The sequence below is a fragment of the Gymnoscopelus microlampas genome (genome assembly GCF_963454915.1).
Source record: "Gymnoscopelus microlampas genome assembly, chromosome: 7".
Classification (NCBI taxonomy): domain Eukaryota; kingdom Metazoa; phylum Chordata; class Actinopteri; order Myctophiformes; family Myctophidae; genus Gymnoscopelus; species Gymnoscopelus microlampas.
In genome coordinates, this window is record NC_139944.1 from 6297014 (window position 1) to 6312258 (window position 15245).

The 15245-nt window shown below is 41.2% G+C and overlaps 2 protein-coding genes across 2 annotated transcripts; both read left to right on the forward strand.

Moving 5' to 3' along the window:
• Positions 1-2015: 2015 nt before the first annotated feature.
• LOC311048398 (nuclear factor 7, brain-like) lies at positions 2016-3440 on the forward strand (the record flags this gene model as incomplete). Its single annotated transcript, XM_084061656.1, has 1 exon — positions 2016-3440. One exon carries the CDS (start codon positions 2016-2018, stop codon positions 3438-3440), a length of 1425 nt encoding a protein of 474 aa, XP_083917782.1.
• A 3170-nt stretch (positions 3441-6610) lies between these two features.
• LOC311048399 (nuclear factor 7, brain-like) lies at positions 6611-8035 on the forward strand (the record flags this gene model as incomplete). The annotated part of the gene is made up of 1 exon (XM_084061657.1): positions 6611-8035. One exon carries the CDS (start codon positions 6611-6613, stop codon positions 8033-8035), a length of 1425 nt encoding a protein of 474 aa, XP_083917783.1.
• Positions 8036-15245: the final 7210 nt, after the last annotated feature.

Genomic DNA, 15245 nt, shown 5'->3' on the forward strand with positions numbered 1-15245 from the left:
ATGTTAAAGTTCTTGCAGTGTGTTATTAAGAGTTGCTATCTTCATCTCAAAGGATTATATGTATCAGGCTACTATGAATCTAAGGGCACCAGTTGGTCTCCAATGTGTAATGTACACGTTCCCACCTAATTTTCCTTAAAATAATGGCTGACCTTTAAAATACAATTGAGTATAGTTTAACTCCTTGGAACACCTGGTTCTATGGTTCTGGAAGAATTTGGAGCAATTATGTGCAAATTAGGTTTCTATAGGGACTTGATTTGTCCTGCAGTGGTTTAAATATGTGAAATAGTCTCTCTCAAATTCTTCTTGTTATTCAGGCAGAACCATTAACATAGATTTACAAATCAAGCCCCTATAGAAACCTAATTTGCACACGATTGCTCCAAATTTTCCAGAACCATAGAACCAGGCAGAATCAGCTTTGGTGATGGAACAACTGTTCTTTATACTGTGTTTATAGTATGCGATGTGAAGTGCTAGACTTTTTTCTTGGTTTTATATTATTAATATTCAAAGTCAAGAGTTGTTTTTTGATTGCCTTGTTTTTCATGTGATTGACTGTAATTACCACACACAGTAGCATACTCCTTATAAACCATAGCACGTAATATGTAGTGACAGACTAAATACCTTTCCACACAAATCAAAATGAATGGCTGCTAGGTTTTTAAACAAACCCCTGCGTAAATAGTATTTATTGCATCACATATTTAAATATGTGTAATTGGAAGTGATTGTCATGATTTTGGTGAGCAAACACAGAACTGGAACACCATACAATGTAACCTTATACATGGGTAAACTCTATTGATTTACTGAAATTGGCAACCTACCTGAAAATGCATTTTATATTTAACAGCTTGAATGACCTATGTTACTGAACACTGTAGCATGTATTACTCAGAATCAGAATAGAGCCTCAAGTTGTTTGACAATACACTTAATCCAAAATATGAACAGGGTACATTATACACATGCAAAGACAAGTGCTGGTGTATTATTTATGAAGATGATGTGCTGTAATTTACAAGTACTCTCTCATTCCAAGGACCCTCAGTTTGATTTACATTTACATCTCTGCAACCCTAATCTGAGAACCATTTTTATTAGGCATGATTCGGTATGTCCAGAATTCCTTTGATAACTATTTAATGTTGGTAAGGAGTTAAAAGTGAAATTCTGTTCAAATAGCAATTCTTGTACATTATCCAGTTATATTTAATTATGTGAATGGATGGTGAGGATTGTCCTAAAACCTCACAATGAGAACCACTGATATACCCTATTTGTATTTTCCTTTTTATTAATGTATAATGTATTTATACAGGTGATCTCATTGAGAATCTCATTCTCAAGACGTAACCAGTCCAGACGTAGCTTATAGACACACTGTTTACATGACATGTGGATGGACAAGTAGGCAACCAGTGTAATATGGCAAATTGTACTTGTTTGCGGGTGACTCGGCACTCCTTGTCTCAGATAAGGACAAAGTGCAGGTTGAAAAAAAAACGTTTAATTACCTACCTGGGTTGCATTTTAGAGAACACTACAGTGAAAAATGGTAACAGATCAAGAAAGTCAACCAAAGTACAAGATGTTTGGGCAGGGTCTCCTCGTTGGTCAGTAGGAATGCTCTGAGGACACTAGCTGGAGCACTCATCCAATGTCATTTTTGCTCTGCATGCACCTCATGGTACTCTAGCACCTAAAAGGCATTAAAAACACAACTTCAGACCTATCAACTAACTGATCAGGTTACTTCTAAACCCACACATAGGACTCACCTAACCCCTGCTCATTATATGCTAGAGTGGGATGGCTCAGGATAGAGGAAAGAGTACACCAGAGGGAGCTCCACGGATCTAATTACCCCCAGATTCGGCACAAACATGGGGATGAATTCGTCCTACTATTATGCCACCAAAATGTGGAATGTCCTACCAACAGCCATCAAAGAGTGTGGCTTCCTACCACCACTGACTGATTTACTGTATTGACTCAGAGACTAAATGGCTTCCACGTTGTCTCTTCCAGAAGAGGATTTCTCCTGTCCTGTGTGTCGTGACATCTTTAAAGATCCTGTTATACTGTCATGTAGCCACAGCTTCTGTAATGCTTGTCTGCAGGAATGGTGGAGACAGAAGACAATAAAGCAATGTCCAGTTTGTAAGGAAATACATTCAACAGGTCATCCACCCCGTAACCTGGCTCTGAAGAACCTGTGTGAGGCCTTCATACAGGAGAGACGGAGAGCTTCAAAACGTAAGAGAACTTCATCAGCGTCTGAGGATCTCTGCAGTCTGCATGCAGAGAAACTCAAACTGTTCTGTCTGGAATGTCAACAGCCAGTGTGTCTTGTGTGTCGAGATTCTAAAAAACACACCAACCACAGTTTCAGACCCACCGATGAAGCTGCTCTGGATCACGAGGAGGAAGTCCAGAAATCACTGAAGACTTTACAGGAGAAACTGGAGGTCTTAAATGAAGTTAAAAAGAACACTAACCAAACAGCAAAACACATTAAGGTCCAGGCCCGGGACACAGAGAGGCAGATTAAGGAACAGTTTAAGACGTTTCATCAGTTTCTACAAGAGGAAGAGGAGGCCAGCATCACTGCACTGAGGGATGAAGAGCAACAGAAGAGTCAGATGATGAAAAAGAAGATTACGGTCCTGAACAGAGACATACTAACCCTTTCAAACAACATCAGAGCCATAGAGGAGGAGCTGAGAGCTGAACACGTCTCATTCCTGCAGAACTACAAGACCACAATGGAAAGAGTCCAGTTCACACTGCAGGACCAACAGCTGGTCTCTGGATCACTGATAGACGTGACCAAACACCTGAGCAACCTGACCTTCAGAGTCTGGAACAAGATGAAGGACATTGTCTCCTACAATCCTGTCATTCTGGACCCCAACACTGCCCATCCAGACTATACCCTGTCTGATGATCTGACCAGTGTGAGCGGTGGAGAGGAACGACAGCTTCCTGACAACCCAGAGAGGTTTGACTGCTATGGCCATGTCCTAGGTTCTGAGGGCTTTAACTCAGGGACTCACAGCTGGGATGTTGAGGTTGGAGACAATGCAAACTGGGAAGTGGGTGTGTTAGCAGAGTCTTACCAGAGGAAGGGAATGGTAGGGGGTCAACACTTCTTAATATGGTTAGATGAAGCTCAATACGCAGCACACTCCCCATCAGGGTCAAACACTGTTCTCTCATTGAAGCAGAATCCTCAGAGGATCAGAGTCCAGCTGGACTGGAATGAAGGAAAGCTGTCATTCTCTGATCCTGATACTAACACACACATACACACCTTCACACACACTTTCACTGATACAGTCTTTCCATACATTAGCACCGGTCATAATACTGTACCTCTGAAGATGTTACCTGGGAAGGTCAATGTAACTGTGGAACAATGCAGTTAGACATGATGATGATGTTGATCATTTAGAGTATTTAAGGGAGGATATTACTCAGTTACATAGAATCTGTATGATTGTGTCTTAATACTTTGTGCCGGGGACCCTGTTCCCTTGAGAAGAGGAGATGTTTTTATTTGTCATTTTTTCCCTTTTTTAAACATTTCTAGCATATAAATCAAAAACACATACTATTGCAATGCCCCATGTATAGCCCAAACGAAGAAAGAGTTACAAAATCAAAAGTCTCTCCCAGTAAAGAGAGTGGCGTACACATTGATTTATCCAAAACTATTATTAGTGTACATCTGGTCACATATATTATTAATTTCTGCTTCATTACTTCTCACATTGCTATGTTTTTATTATTTTTTATCATGTTGATAAACTGTATTGTTTTTGTGGAACATGTCCCACCAACGTTTTACTGCAGATACAAATAAACAAGTCTCAACATTCCTTTTAGTCTCTATCTTATTCTTTGTTTCACTGTAATTTCACCTGTAGATTAGATTTAGAACAAAGTCCTGTGTGCCGTTTTAAATGACGTGACTGACTAAATACCTGTCCACACAGATCACAATTAAAGGGTTTCACCCCTGTATAAATTATCCTGTGATTTATTAAGCTCTCTGAGAAGCTTTCCCCACATTGGTCACAAAGGACAGGTTTGTGTCCTATGTGAATTCTCTGGTGTCTATTTAAGTGAGATTGTGTTGTAAAGGTTTCTCTAGAGTATCTCTACAGAATTATCTGGTGTATTTTACATTTTGGGGAATATGTTTTCCACACTAGTTGTGTTTTGGCTTAGCCAAGCTCCCTCCTAGAACAGCGGGAAGTAAGGTCACAGGTCAGATGATGATACACCACTGGATTGCAAACAAAGACAAATAAATTGTACAATTAAGAACTTGTTGTGCATATTATGAAATAATTAAGTACATGATGCATGCATGCTTTGTTAGTGAGTTAGTTGGGTATAAATCTAGACACTCACATTGCATTTTGAGCGTGTAAATATCCCCCCAGTGGTGCATTCCAGTGCCATAAATGGTCATATTCAATAACATTGCAATGACTTCACTCATTTCACTGCACAAGTCACAAGTAAATACAATTAAGTTATTATCTTAAAGACAAAAACAGAAGGAGTAAACCATAATGTTAAAGTTCTTGCAGTGTGTTATTAAGAGTTGCTATCTTCATCTCAAAGGATTATATGTATCAGGCTACTATGAATCTAAGGGCACCAGTTGGTCTCCAATGTGTAATGTACACATTCCCACCTAATTTTCCTTAAAATAATGGCTGACCTTTAAAATACAATTGAGTATAGTTTAACTCCTTGGAACACCTGGTTCTATGGTTCTGGAAGAATTTGGAGCAATTATGTGCAAATTAGGTTTCTATAGGGACTTGATTTGTCCTGCAGTGGTTTAAATATGTGAAATAGTCTCTCTCAAATTCTTCTTGTTATTCAGGCAGAACCATTAACATAGATTTACAAATCAAGCCCCTATAGAAACCTAATTTGCACACGATTGCTCCAAATTTTCCAGAACCATAGAACCAGGCAGAATCAGCTTTGGTGATGGAACAACTGTTCTTTATACTGTGTTTATAGTATGCGATGTGAAGTGCTAGACTTTTTTCTTGGTTTTATATTATTAATATTCAAAGTCAAGAGTTGTTTTTTGATTGCCTTGTTTTTCATGTGATTGACTGTAATTACCACACACAGTAGCATACTCCTTATAAACCATAGCACGTAATATGTAGTGACAGACTAAATACCTTTCCACACAAATCAAAATGAATGGCTGCTAGGTTTTTAAACAAACCCCTGCGTAAATAGTATTTATTGCATCACATATTTAAATATGTGTAATTGGAAGTGATTGTCATGATTTTGGTGAGCAAACACAGAACTGGAACACCATACAATGTAACCTTATACATGGGTAAACTCTATTGATTTACTGAAATTGGCAACCTACCTGAAAATGCATTTTATATTTAACAGCTTGAATGACCTATGTTACTGAACACTGTAGCATGTATTACTCAGAATCAGAATAGAGCCTCAAGTTGTTTGACAATACACTTAATCCAAAATATGAACAGGGTACATTATACACATGCAAAGACAAGTGCTGGTGTATTATTTATGAAGATGATGTGCTGTAATTTACAAGTACTCTCTCATTCCAAGGACCCTCAGTTTGATTTACATTTACATCTCTGCAACCCTAATCTGAGAACCATTTTTATTAGGCATGATTCGGTATGTCCAGAATTCCTTTGATAACTATTTAATGTTGGTAAGGAGTTAAAAGTGAAATTCTGTTCAAATAGCAATTCTTGTACATTATCCAGTTATATTTAATTATGTGAATGGATGGTGAGGATTGTCCTAAAACCTCACAATGAGAACCACTGATATACCCTATTTGTATTTTCCTTTTTATTAATGTATAATGTATTTATACAGGTGATCTCATTGAGAATCTCATTCTCAAGACGTAACCAGTCCAGACGTAGCTTATAGACACACTGTTTACATGACATGTGGATGGACAAGTAGGCAACCAGTGTAATATGGCAAATTGTACTTGTTTGCGGGTGACTCGGCACTCCTTGTCTCAGATAAGGACAAAGTGCAGGTTGAAAAAAAAACGTTTAATTACCTACCTGGGTTGCATTTTAGAGAACACTACAGTGAAAAATGGTAACAGATCAAGAAAGTCAACCAAAGTACAAGATGTTTGGGCAGGGTCTCCTCGTTGGTCAGTAGGAATGCTCTGAGGACACTAGCTGGAGCACTCATCCAATGTCATTTTTGCTCTGCATGCACCTCATGGTACTCTAGCACCTAAAAGGCATTAAAAACACAACTTCAGACCTATCAACTAACTGATCAGGTTACTTCTAAACCCACACATAGGACTCACCTAACCCCTGCTCATTATATGCTAGAGTGGGATGGCTCAGGATAGAGGAAAGAGTACACCAGAGGGAGCTCCACGGATCTAATTACCCCCAGATTCGGCACAAACATGGGGATGAATTCGTCCTACTATTATGCCACCAAAATGTGGAATGTCCTACCAACAGCCATCAAAGAGTGTGGCTTCCTACCACCACTGACTGATTTACTGTATTGACTCAGAGACTAAATGGCTTCCACGTTGTCTCTTCCAGAAGAGGATTTCTCCTGTCCTGTGTGTCGTGACATCTTTAAAGATCCTGTTATACTGTCATGTAGCCACAGCTTCTGTAATGCTTGTCTGCAGGAATGGTGGAGACAGAAGACAATAAAGCAATGTCCAGTTTGTAAGGAAATACATTCAACAGGTCATCCACCCCGTAACCTGGCTCTGAAGAACCTGTGTGAGGCCTTCATACAGGAGAGACGGAGAGCTTCAAAACGTAAGAGAACTTCATCAGCGTCTGAGGATCTCTGCAGTCTGCATGCAGAGAAACTCAAACTGTTCTGTCTGGAATGTCAACAGCCAGTGTGTCTTGTGTGTCGAGATTCTAAAAAACACACCAACCACAGTTTCAGACCCACCGATGAAGCTGCTCTGGATCACGAGGAGGAAGTCCAGAAATCACTGAAGACTTTACAGGAGAAACTGGAGGTCTTAAATGAAGTTAAAAAGAACACTAACCAAACAGCAAAACACATTAAGGTCCAGGCCCGGGACACAGAGAGGCAGATTAAGGAACAGTTTAAGACGTTTCATCAGTTTCTACAAGAGGAAGAGGAGGCCAGCATCACTGCACTGAGGGATGAAGAGCAACAGAAGAGTCAGATGATGAAAAAGAAGATTACGGTCCTGAACAGAGACATACTAACCCTTTCAAACAACATCAGAGCCATAGAGGAGGAGCTGAGAGCTGAACACGTCTCATTCCTGCAGAACTACAAGACCACAATGGAAAGAGTCCAGTTCACACTGCAGGACCAACAGCTGGTCTCTGGATCACTGATAGACGTGACCAAACACCTGAGCAACCTGACCTTCAGAGTCTGGAACAAGATGAAGGACATTGTCTCCTACAATCCTGTCATTCTGGACCCCAACACTGCCCATCCAGACTATACCCTGTCTGATGATCTGACCAGTGTGAGCGGTGGAGAGGAACGACAGCTTCCTGACAACCCAGAGAGGTTTGACTGCTATGGCCATGTCCTAGGTTCTGAGGGCTTTAACTCAGGGACTCACAGCTGGGATGTTGAGGTTGGAGACAATGCAAACTGGGAAGTGGGTGTGTTAGCAGAGTCTTACCAGAGGAAGGGAATGGTAGGGGGTCAACACTTCTTAATATGGTTAGATGAAGCTCAATACGCAGCACACTCCCCATCAGGGTCAAACACTGTTCTCTCATTGAAGCAGAATCCTCAGAGGATCAGAGTCCAGCTGGACTGGAATGAAGGAAAGCTGTCATTCTCTGATCCTGATACTAACACACACATACACACCTTCACACACACTTTCACTGATACAGTCTTTCCATACATTAGCACCGGTCATAATACTGTACCTCTGAAGATGTTACCTGGGAAGGTCAATGTAACTGTGGAACAATGCAGTTAGACATGATGATGATGTTGATCATTTAGAGTATTTAAGGGAGGATATTACTCAGTTACATAGAATCTGTATGATTGTGTCTTAATACTTTGTGCCGGGGACCCTGTTCCCTTGAGAAGAGGAGATGTTTTTATTTGTCATTTTTTCCCTTTTTTAAACATTTCTAGCATATAAATCAAAAACACATACTATTGCAATGCCCCATGTATAGCCCAAACGAAGAAAGAGTTACAAAATCAAAAGTCTCTCCCAGTAAAGAGAGTGGCGTACACATTGATTTATCCAAAACTATTATTAGTGTACATCTGGTCACATATATTATTAATTTCTGCTTCATTACTTCTCACATTGCTATGTTTTTATTATTTTTTATCATGTTGATAAACTGTATTGTTTTTGTGGAACATGTCCCACCAACGTTTTACTGCAGATACAAATAAACAAGTCTCAACATTCCTTTTAGTCTCTATCTTATTCTTTGTTTCACTGTAATTTCACCTGTAGATTAGATTTAGAACAAAGTCCTGTGTGCCGTTTTAAATGACGTGACTGACTAAATACCTGTCCACACAGATCACAATTAAAGGGTTTCACCCCTGTATAAATTATCCTGTGATTTATTAAGCTCTCTGAGAAGCTTTCCCCACATTGGTCACAAAGGACAGGTTTGTGTCCTATGTGAATTCTCTGGTGTCTATTTAAGTGAGATTGTGTTGTAAAGGTTTCTCTAGAGTATCTCTACAGAATTATCTGGTGTATTTTACATTTTGGGGAATATGTTTTCCACACTAGTTGTGTTTTGGCTTAGCCAAGCTCCCTCCTAGAACAGCGGGAAGTAAGGTCACAGGTCAGATGATGATACACCACTGGATTGCAAACAAAGACAAATAAATTGTACAATTAAGAACTTGTTGTGCATATTATGAAATAATTAAGTACATGATGCATGCATGCTTTGTTAGTGAGTTAGTTGGGTATAAATCTAGACACTCACATTGCATTTTGAGCGTGTAAATATCCCCCCAGTGGTGCATTCCAGTGCCATAAATGGTCATATTCAATAACATTGCAATGACTTCACTCATTTCACTGCACAAGTCACAAGTAAATACAATTAAGTTATTATCTTAAAGACAAAAACAGAAGGAGTAAACCATAATGTTAAAGTTCTTGCAGTGTGTTATTAAGAGTTGCTATCTTCATCTCAAAGGATTATATGTATCAGGCTACTATGAATCTAAGGGCACCAGTTGGTCTCCAATGTGTAATGTACACATTCCCACCTAATTTTCCTTAAAATAATGGCTGACCTTTAAAATACAATTGAGTATAGTTTAACTCCTTGGAACACCTGGTTCTATGGTTCTGGAAGAATTTGGAGCAATTATGTGCAAATTAGGTTTCTATAGGGACTTGATTTGTCCTGCAGTGGTTTAAATATGTGAAATAGTCTCTCTCAAATTCTTCTTGTTATTCAGGCAGAACCATTAACATAGATTTACAAATCAAGCCCCTATAGAAACCTAATTTGCACACGATTGCTCCAAATTTTCCAGAACCATAGAACCAGGCAGAATCAGCTTTGGTGATGGAACAACTGTTCTTTATACTGTGTTTATAGTATGCGATGTGAAGTGCTAGACTTTTTTCTTGGTTTTATATTATTAATATTCAAAGTCAAGAGTTGTTTTTTGATTGCCTTGTTTTTCATGTGATTGACTGTAATTACCACACACAGTAGCATACTCCTTATAAACCATAGCACGTAATATGTAGTGACAGACTAAATACCTTTCCACACAAATCAAAATGAATGGCTGCTAGGTTTTTAAACAAACCCCTGCGTAAATAGTATTTATTGCATCACATATTTAAATATGTGTAATTGGAAGTGATTGTCATGATTTTGGTGAGCAAACACAGAACTGGAACACCATACAATGTAACCTTATACATGGGTAAACTCTATTGATTTACTGAAATTGGCAACCTACCTGAAAATGCATTTTATATTTAACAGCTTGAATGACCTATGTTACTGAACACTGTAGCATGTATTACTCAGAATCAGAATAGAGCCTCAAGTTGTTTGACAATACACTTAATCCAAAATATGAACAGGGTACATTATACACATGCAAAGACAAGTGCTGGTGTATTATTTATGAAGATGATGTGCTGTAATTTACAAGTACTCTCTCATTCCAAGGACCCTCAGTTTGATTTACATTTACATCTCTGCAACCCTAATCTGAGAACCATTTTTATTAGGCATGATTCGGTATGTCCAGAATTCCTTTGATAACTATTTAATGTTGGTAAGGAGTTAAAAGTGAAATTCTGTTCAAATAGCAATTCTTGTACATTATCCAGTTATATTTAATTATGTGAATGGATGGTGAGGATTGTCCTAAAACCTCACAATGAGAACCACTGATATACCCTATTTGTATTTTCCTTTTTATTAATGTATAATGTATTTATACAGGTGATCTCATTGAGAATCTCATTCTCAAGACGTAACCAGTCCAGACGTAGCTTATAGACACACTGTTTACATGACATGTGGATGGACAAGTAGGCAACCAGTGTAATATGGCAAATTGTACTTGTTTGCGGGTGACTCGGCACTCCTTGTCTCAGATAAGGACAAAGTGCAGGTTGAAAAAAAAATGTTTAATTACCTACCTGGGTTGCATTTTAGAGAACACTACAGTGAAAAATGGTAACAGATCAAGAAAGTCAACCAAAGTACAAGATGTTTGGGCAGGGTCTCCTCGTTGGTCAGTAGGAATGCTCTGAGGACACTAGCTGGAGCACTCATCCAATGTCATTTTTGCTCTGCATGCACCTCATGGTACTCTAGCACCTAAAAGGCATTAAAAACACAACTTCAGACCTATCAACTAACTGATCAGGTTACTTCTAAACCCACACATAGGACTCACCTAACCCCTGCTCATTATATGCTAGAGTGGGATGGCTCAGGATAGAGGAAAGAGTACACCAGAGGGAGCTCCACGGATCTAATTACCCCCAGATTCGGCACAAACATGGGGATGAATTCGTCCTACTATTATGCCACCAAAATGTGGAATGTCCTACCAACAGCCATCAAAGAGTGTGGCTTCATACCCTCTTTAAAACCACCATGAAGAGCACCTGTCTGAAATTTGCAACTGGACCTGGACAAGTCTTTTAGCTTGCCTAAATACTTGACCCCCACTGTTTTTCTGTAAATATACTTTTACTGCTCCTAGTATTTATGATATGTTGTATGGCTTGATGATTTGAATATATAAACATGAACATGTGACAAGGGTGAAATGAGGGGTTCTTAAAACTTTTGTAATTTGTTTTTATTGGTGCTTAATGTGTATAATTGCCTCATTTAACCCCACCATCTTATTATTTTTGTACCAATTATTATTACGCACTGTATTGTTTATAATTGTTTTCCCCATGATCCCCTGGTCACATGTATTGAGAGACATTGAGTGGCAGAGCGGCAGTCACGCGGTCACGCCCAAGGCCACGGTCATGGCCAATGTCCCCAGACAGACTGTCACCACGGACAAATGAAAGAAGAGGGAGGTGTGGTTTGGCAGGTACAAAAGCGGAGGCGGGACCGTTTGAAAGAGAGAACAGAGCACCCAAGTGACAGAGGCGTCAGTGAGGAGAAGGACAGCAGAGGGGAAGGTTGTGCCGAGACACGGAGTAGAGGAGTGCATAGATGAAGTAGACATACCAGCCACCTAGGAGTTTGGAAGCCGAGGTGTGCCTACATTCAAAGGAGAAACCAAGAGGAGAAAGCAATCGAACCGAAGGGGAGGAAGAGGCGAGTGAGACCAGACCATATAAGGAGCGCTGAGACTGGAAAGTGGCGATAACGTTGCATACGCAACCAACTCAGCGCCAGGTGTAAAAACCTGGCTGGCGAGTGAGTATTCGAACAAGCAACGTTGAATCCCTGTATAACCACTGCCTGAGACAACGCAAATGTATCGTGTAAATGCACAGTGAACTGGTCTAGATCTCTATAATTGCAGGCGGAGAGAAAGAAGAGAGAAGACGAAGACGACTGGCCTCAAACCCTTTCCCATCTTACCCCCATATATGGACATGCAGCATTACCCCTGAACAAACCGTGTTGAGTATCTTGAAGCACTTTATTGGCACCGCACTTTACTTGAAAAGTATTTGTTGCACAGAAACCCCCCATGCTAAGGAACCCTTGTGATTAAGCCCTGCGTAATTTGCACAACTTTATAATTTATTTTATAGTTGTTGTGTAGATTATTTGTGTTTTGTATGTTTATATAGGTTTTATTAGTATAGTGTTTATTTGATTGTTTTTAAGGCACAGAAGCCAATGTATTAGGGACCCAATAAATATGACTTACCTTTTTTTGATACACTGTATTCGTGTCCAGTTTCTTAAAGGGATATTCTCATGCCAGTGTTGTATTCTCAAAACCAAAAGTATTGAAACTTACCAGTTAACCTCGAACCTGTGAAAGCCTGAAGAAGAAGTTAAAGTGTATTCAAAGGGGACTTCCCTCTATAACAAAAGTGGCGTAGTCGACAAACAATTAGTTCAGATAGGACTCACAGTAATTACGCACCCAGCACTTTATTGTGCATTTATATTTTATTGTTGTGAGTTTTATTCTGGATTATTTATTAAAGGAGAAGAGTGCAATAGTACAAACAAATTGCAAGTCAAATGTGATACAATTTCGGCCCTGTTCACATATTTGGCGTTGGCGGCAGGACTGGTTGAGAACAAACACATGAGAATACCCTTAAGAGAAACTGTACTGTTTTGTTGTTTTTGTTGCTTTTTGTTTTTTGCTTTACGGATTCAGAATGATGATGATGGCGGTGTATCCCGGTGCCCCATGGTTACCCATCTTTGGTGGAACAGAAGGCGAGAGTAAATATAGGGAATGGAAAGACCAGATTAGAGGATTATTAAGTACCCAGGAACTACCAGAAATCAGGAAAGTTGCTATTATAATTAAAACGCTAACCAACGAAGCTAAACGGCAGATTAGTGTGGTTGAGGAGGGCGAACGCGACACAGTGGCAAAAGTTTTTAAATACTTAGATGCTTTATATAAAGAAACTGTCTCTGTCGCAGAAATGCGCTCACTATTCTATCGGTGCGCACAGCGCGCAGGAGAGAATGTACAAACTTACACCCTGAGACTTAGAGAGCTGTTTTGTGGGCTGCGGCAGTACGACCCAAGCACCGCTCCCTCCGAAGCCATTCTTCGTGATCAGTTTGTTATGGGTTTAGCTGAGGGCCCCCTGGGCCAAGCCTTAAAAATATATGCTCGACGACACCCAGATGAAGATTTTGCTGCTTTACGCGAAGAAGCCTACCTGTTAGCTGCTGAACATGGAACTACTGAAATAACGTGCCACGCTGTTAATCCTATTTCTGTCCCCTACCCTTCTCAGGACCCTGCTTGGAGAGAAAAATTAAAACAGGAAATCATGGACGACGTAAAAACTCAAATGCAAGGATTCACGCAGGAACTCATGAAGGAAATCAGACCGCTCCTCCGCACTGGCACCAATGACGCACGAGCGCGCACTCCACCGCCACCTGAGCGACGGTATACGGCCTCTCAGCGCTACGAATGGGATGAAGGAGGTAGGCCGATATGTAGCCAGTGTAGACAGGCGGGTCATATAGCGAGATTCTGTAGATCCGACCGAAGTCAGTTAAACTAGTACGCCCTGTCGCCGAGGTCCGGGGGGCAGAGGTGCAACGTTCACAAAAAAAGTTAAGGGCCAATGAAGTGTTTGTGGGGGAATGTCCGACAATTGGGATAACAATGGGGGGAGTCCAAATGAGGGGTTTATTAGATACGGGGTCTCAAGTCACATTGATGCAGCAGAGTTTGTTTAACGAAAAGTTCTCGCAAGATAAAATGGAAAATGGGCCTCTGGTGTTTAGCCTACGGGCAGCAAACGGCCTTGATCTACCCTATTCTGGCTATGCCATATTCGATTTAGAATTAGAAGGACTGAAAATACCGGGAAGAGGAATCGTAATTGTAAAAGATGAACATTGTATTGAGCCGCTGATCATTGGGATGAACGTAGTCCACGCAGTGTGGCATGCATTATTTAAACTCTCTGGGAGGTCTGTGTTTCCATGCCAACAGGAGAGGACACCATGGAAAAAAGCATTCGCCGCCTGTAGGAGAGTGGAGGCAGTGACCCACGAAGACGGAGCATTGGGCTATGTGTGGCCTGTCGGCCGACGGAGAATCCGAGTCCCCGCCCGCAGTGAGTTAGTAGTATGGGGCCGTGCCTGGAAAGGTCCAAATGGAGCCGAATACGAGGCCCTGATGGAGGCCATGCCGGAAGGAACTGATCTGGGAGTGGCCCGAGCGTTGGTCACCGTGCGTAATGGCCGAGTCCCCGTGCGCATCTGCAACCCCCACGCGTATAGCGTGACCGTGGGCAGACATCAAAAGTTAGGGAAGCTATATCCAGTGGAGGAGGCCGACGTCCGTGGACGACGAGACCTGAACCTGTCCCTAGGAACCGACGGAGCCGTGGAAGTGTCCCTGGTGAGCATCGAAGACGAGGGACCCGTGAAGACCTTACCTGAGGAGATGGAGGCGTTGACCCGGCGAGATGACCTACCTGACCAGCAGAGAGAAGAGCTGCATGCGATGATGTGTAAATGGAAGAAGGTGTTTGCAGTCCATAATGAAGATTTTGGGCAGACGGACGTGGTGCAACACCAAATACCAACTGGAGACGCGGCACCCATCCGCGAGAGGCACCGACCGCTGCCGCCCTCCATGTATAGAGAAATGAAGACCTTATTGAGTGACATGCTGGACAAGGGAGTGATAAAAGAGAGTTGCAGTCCCTGGGCAGCGCCCATTGTCCTGGTGAAGAAGAAAGATGGCAGCTGGCGTTTCTGTGTCGACTACCGTAAACTGAATGCCGTGACGCACAAAGATGCCTTCCCTTTACCTCGGATTGAAGAGACTTTAACAAGCCTGACCAAGGCTCAGTGGTTCTCCACACTCGACCTGGCCAGCGGTTATTGGCAGGTGGGTATGGACCCTCGGGATCGAGAAAAGACAGCGTTTACCACCCCTTTAGGACTGTTCGAGTTCCAACGTATGCCGTTCGGTTTATGTAACGCCCCCGCGACCTTCCAAAGATTAATGCAGCGATG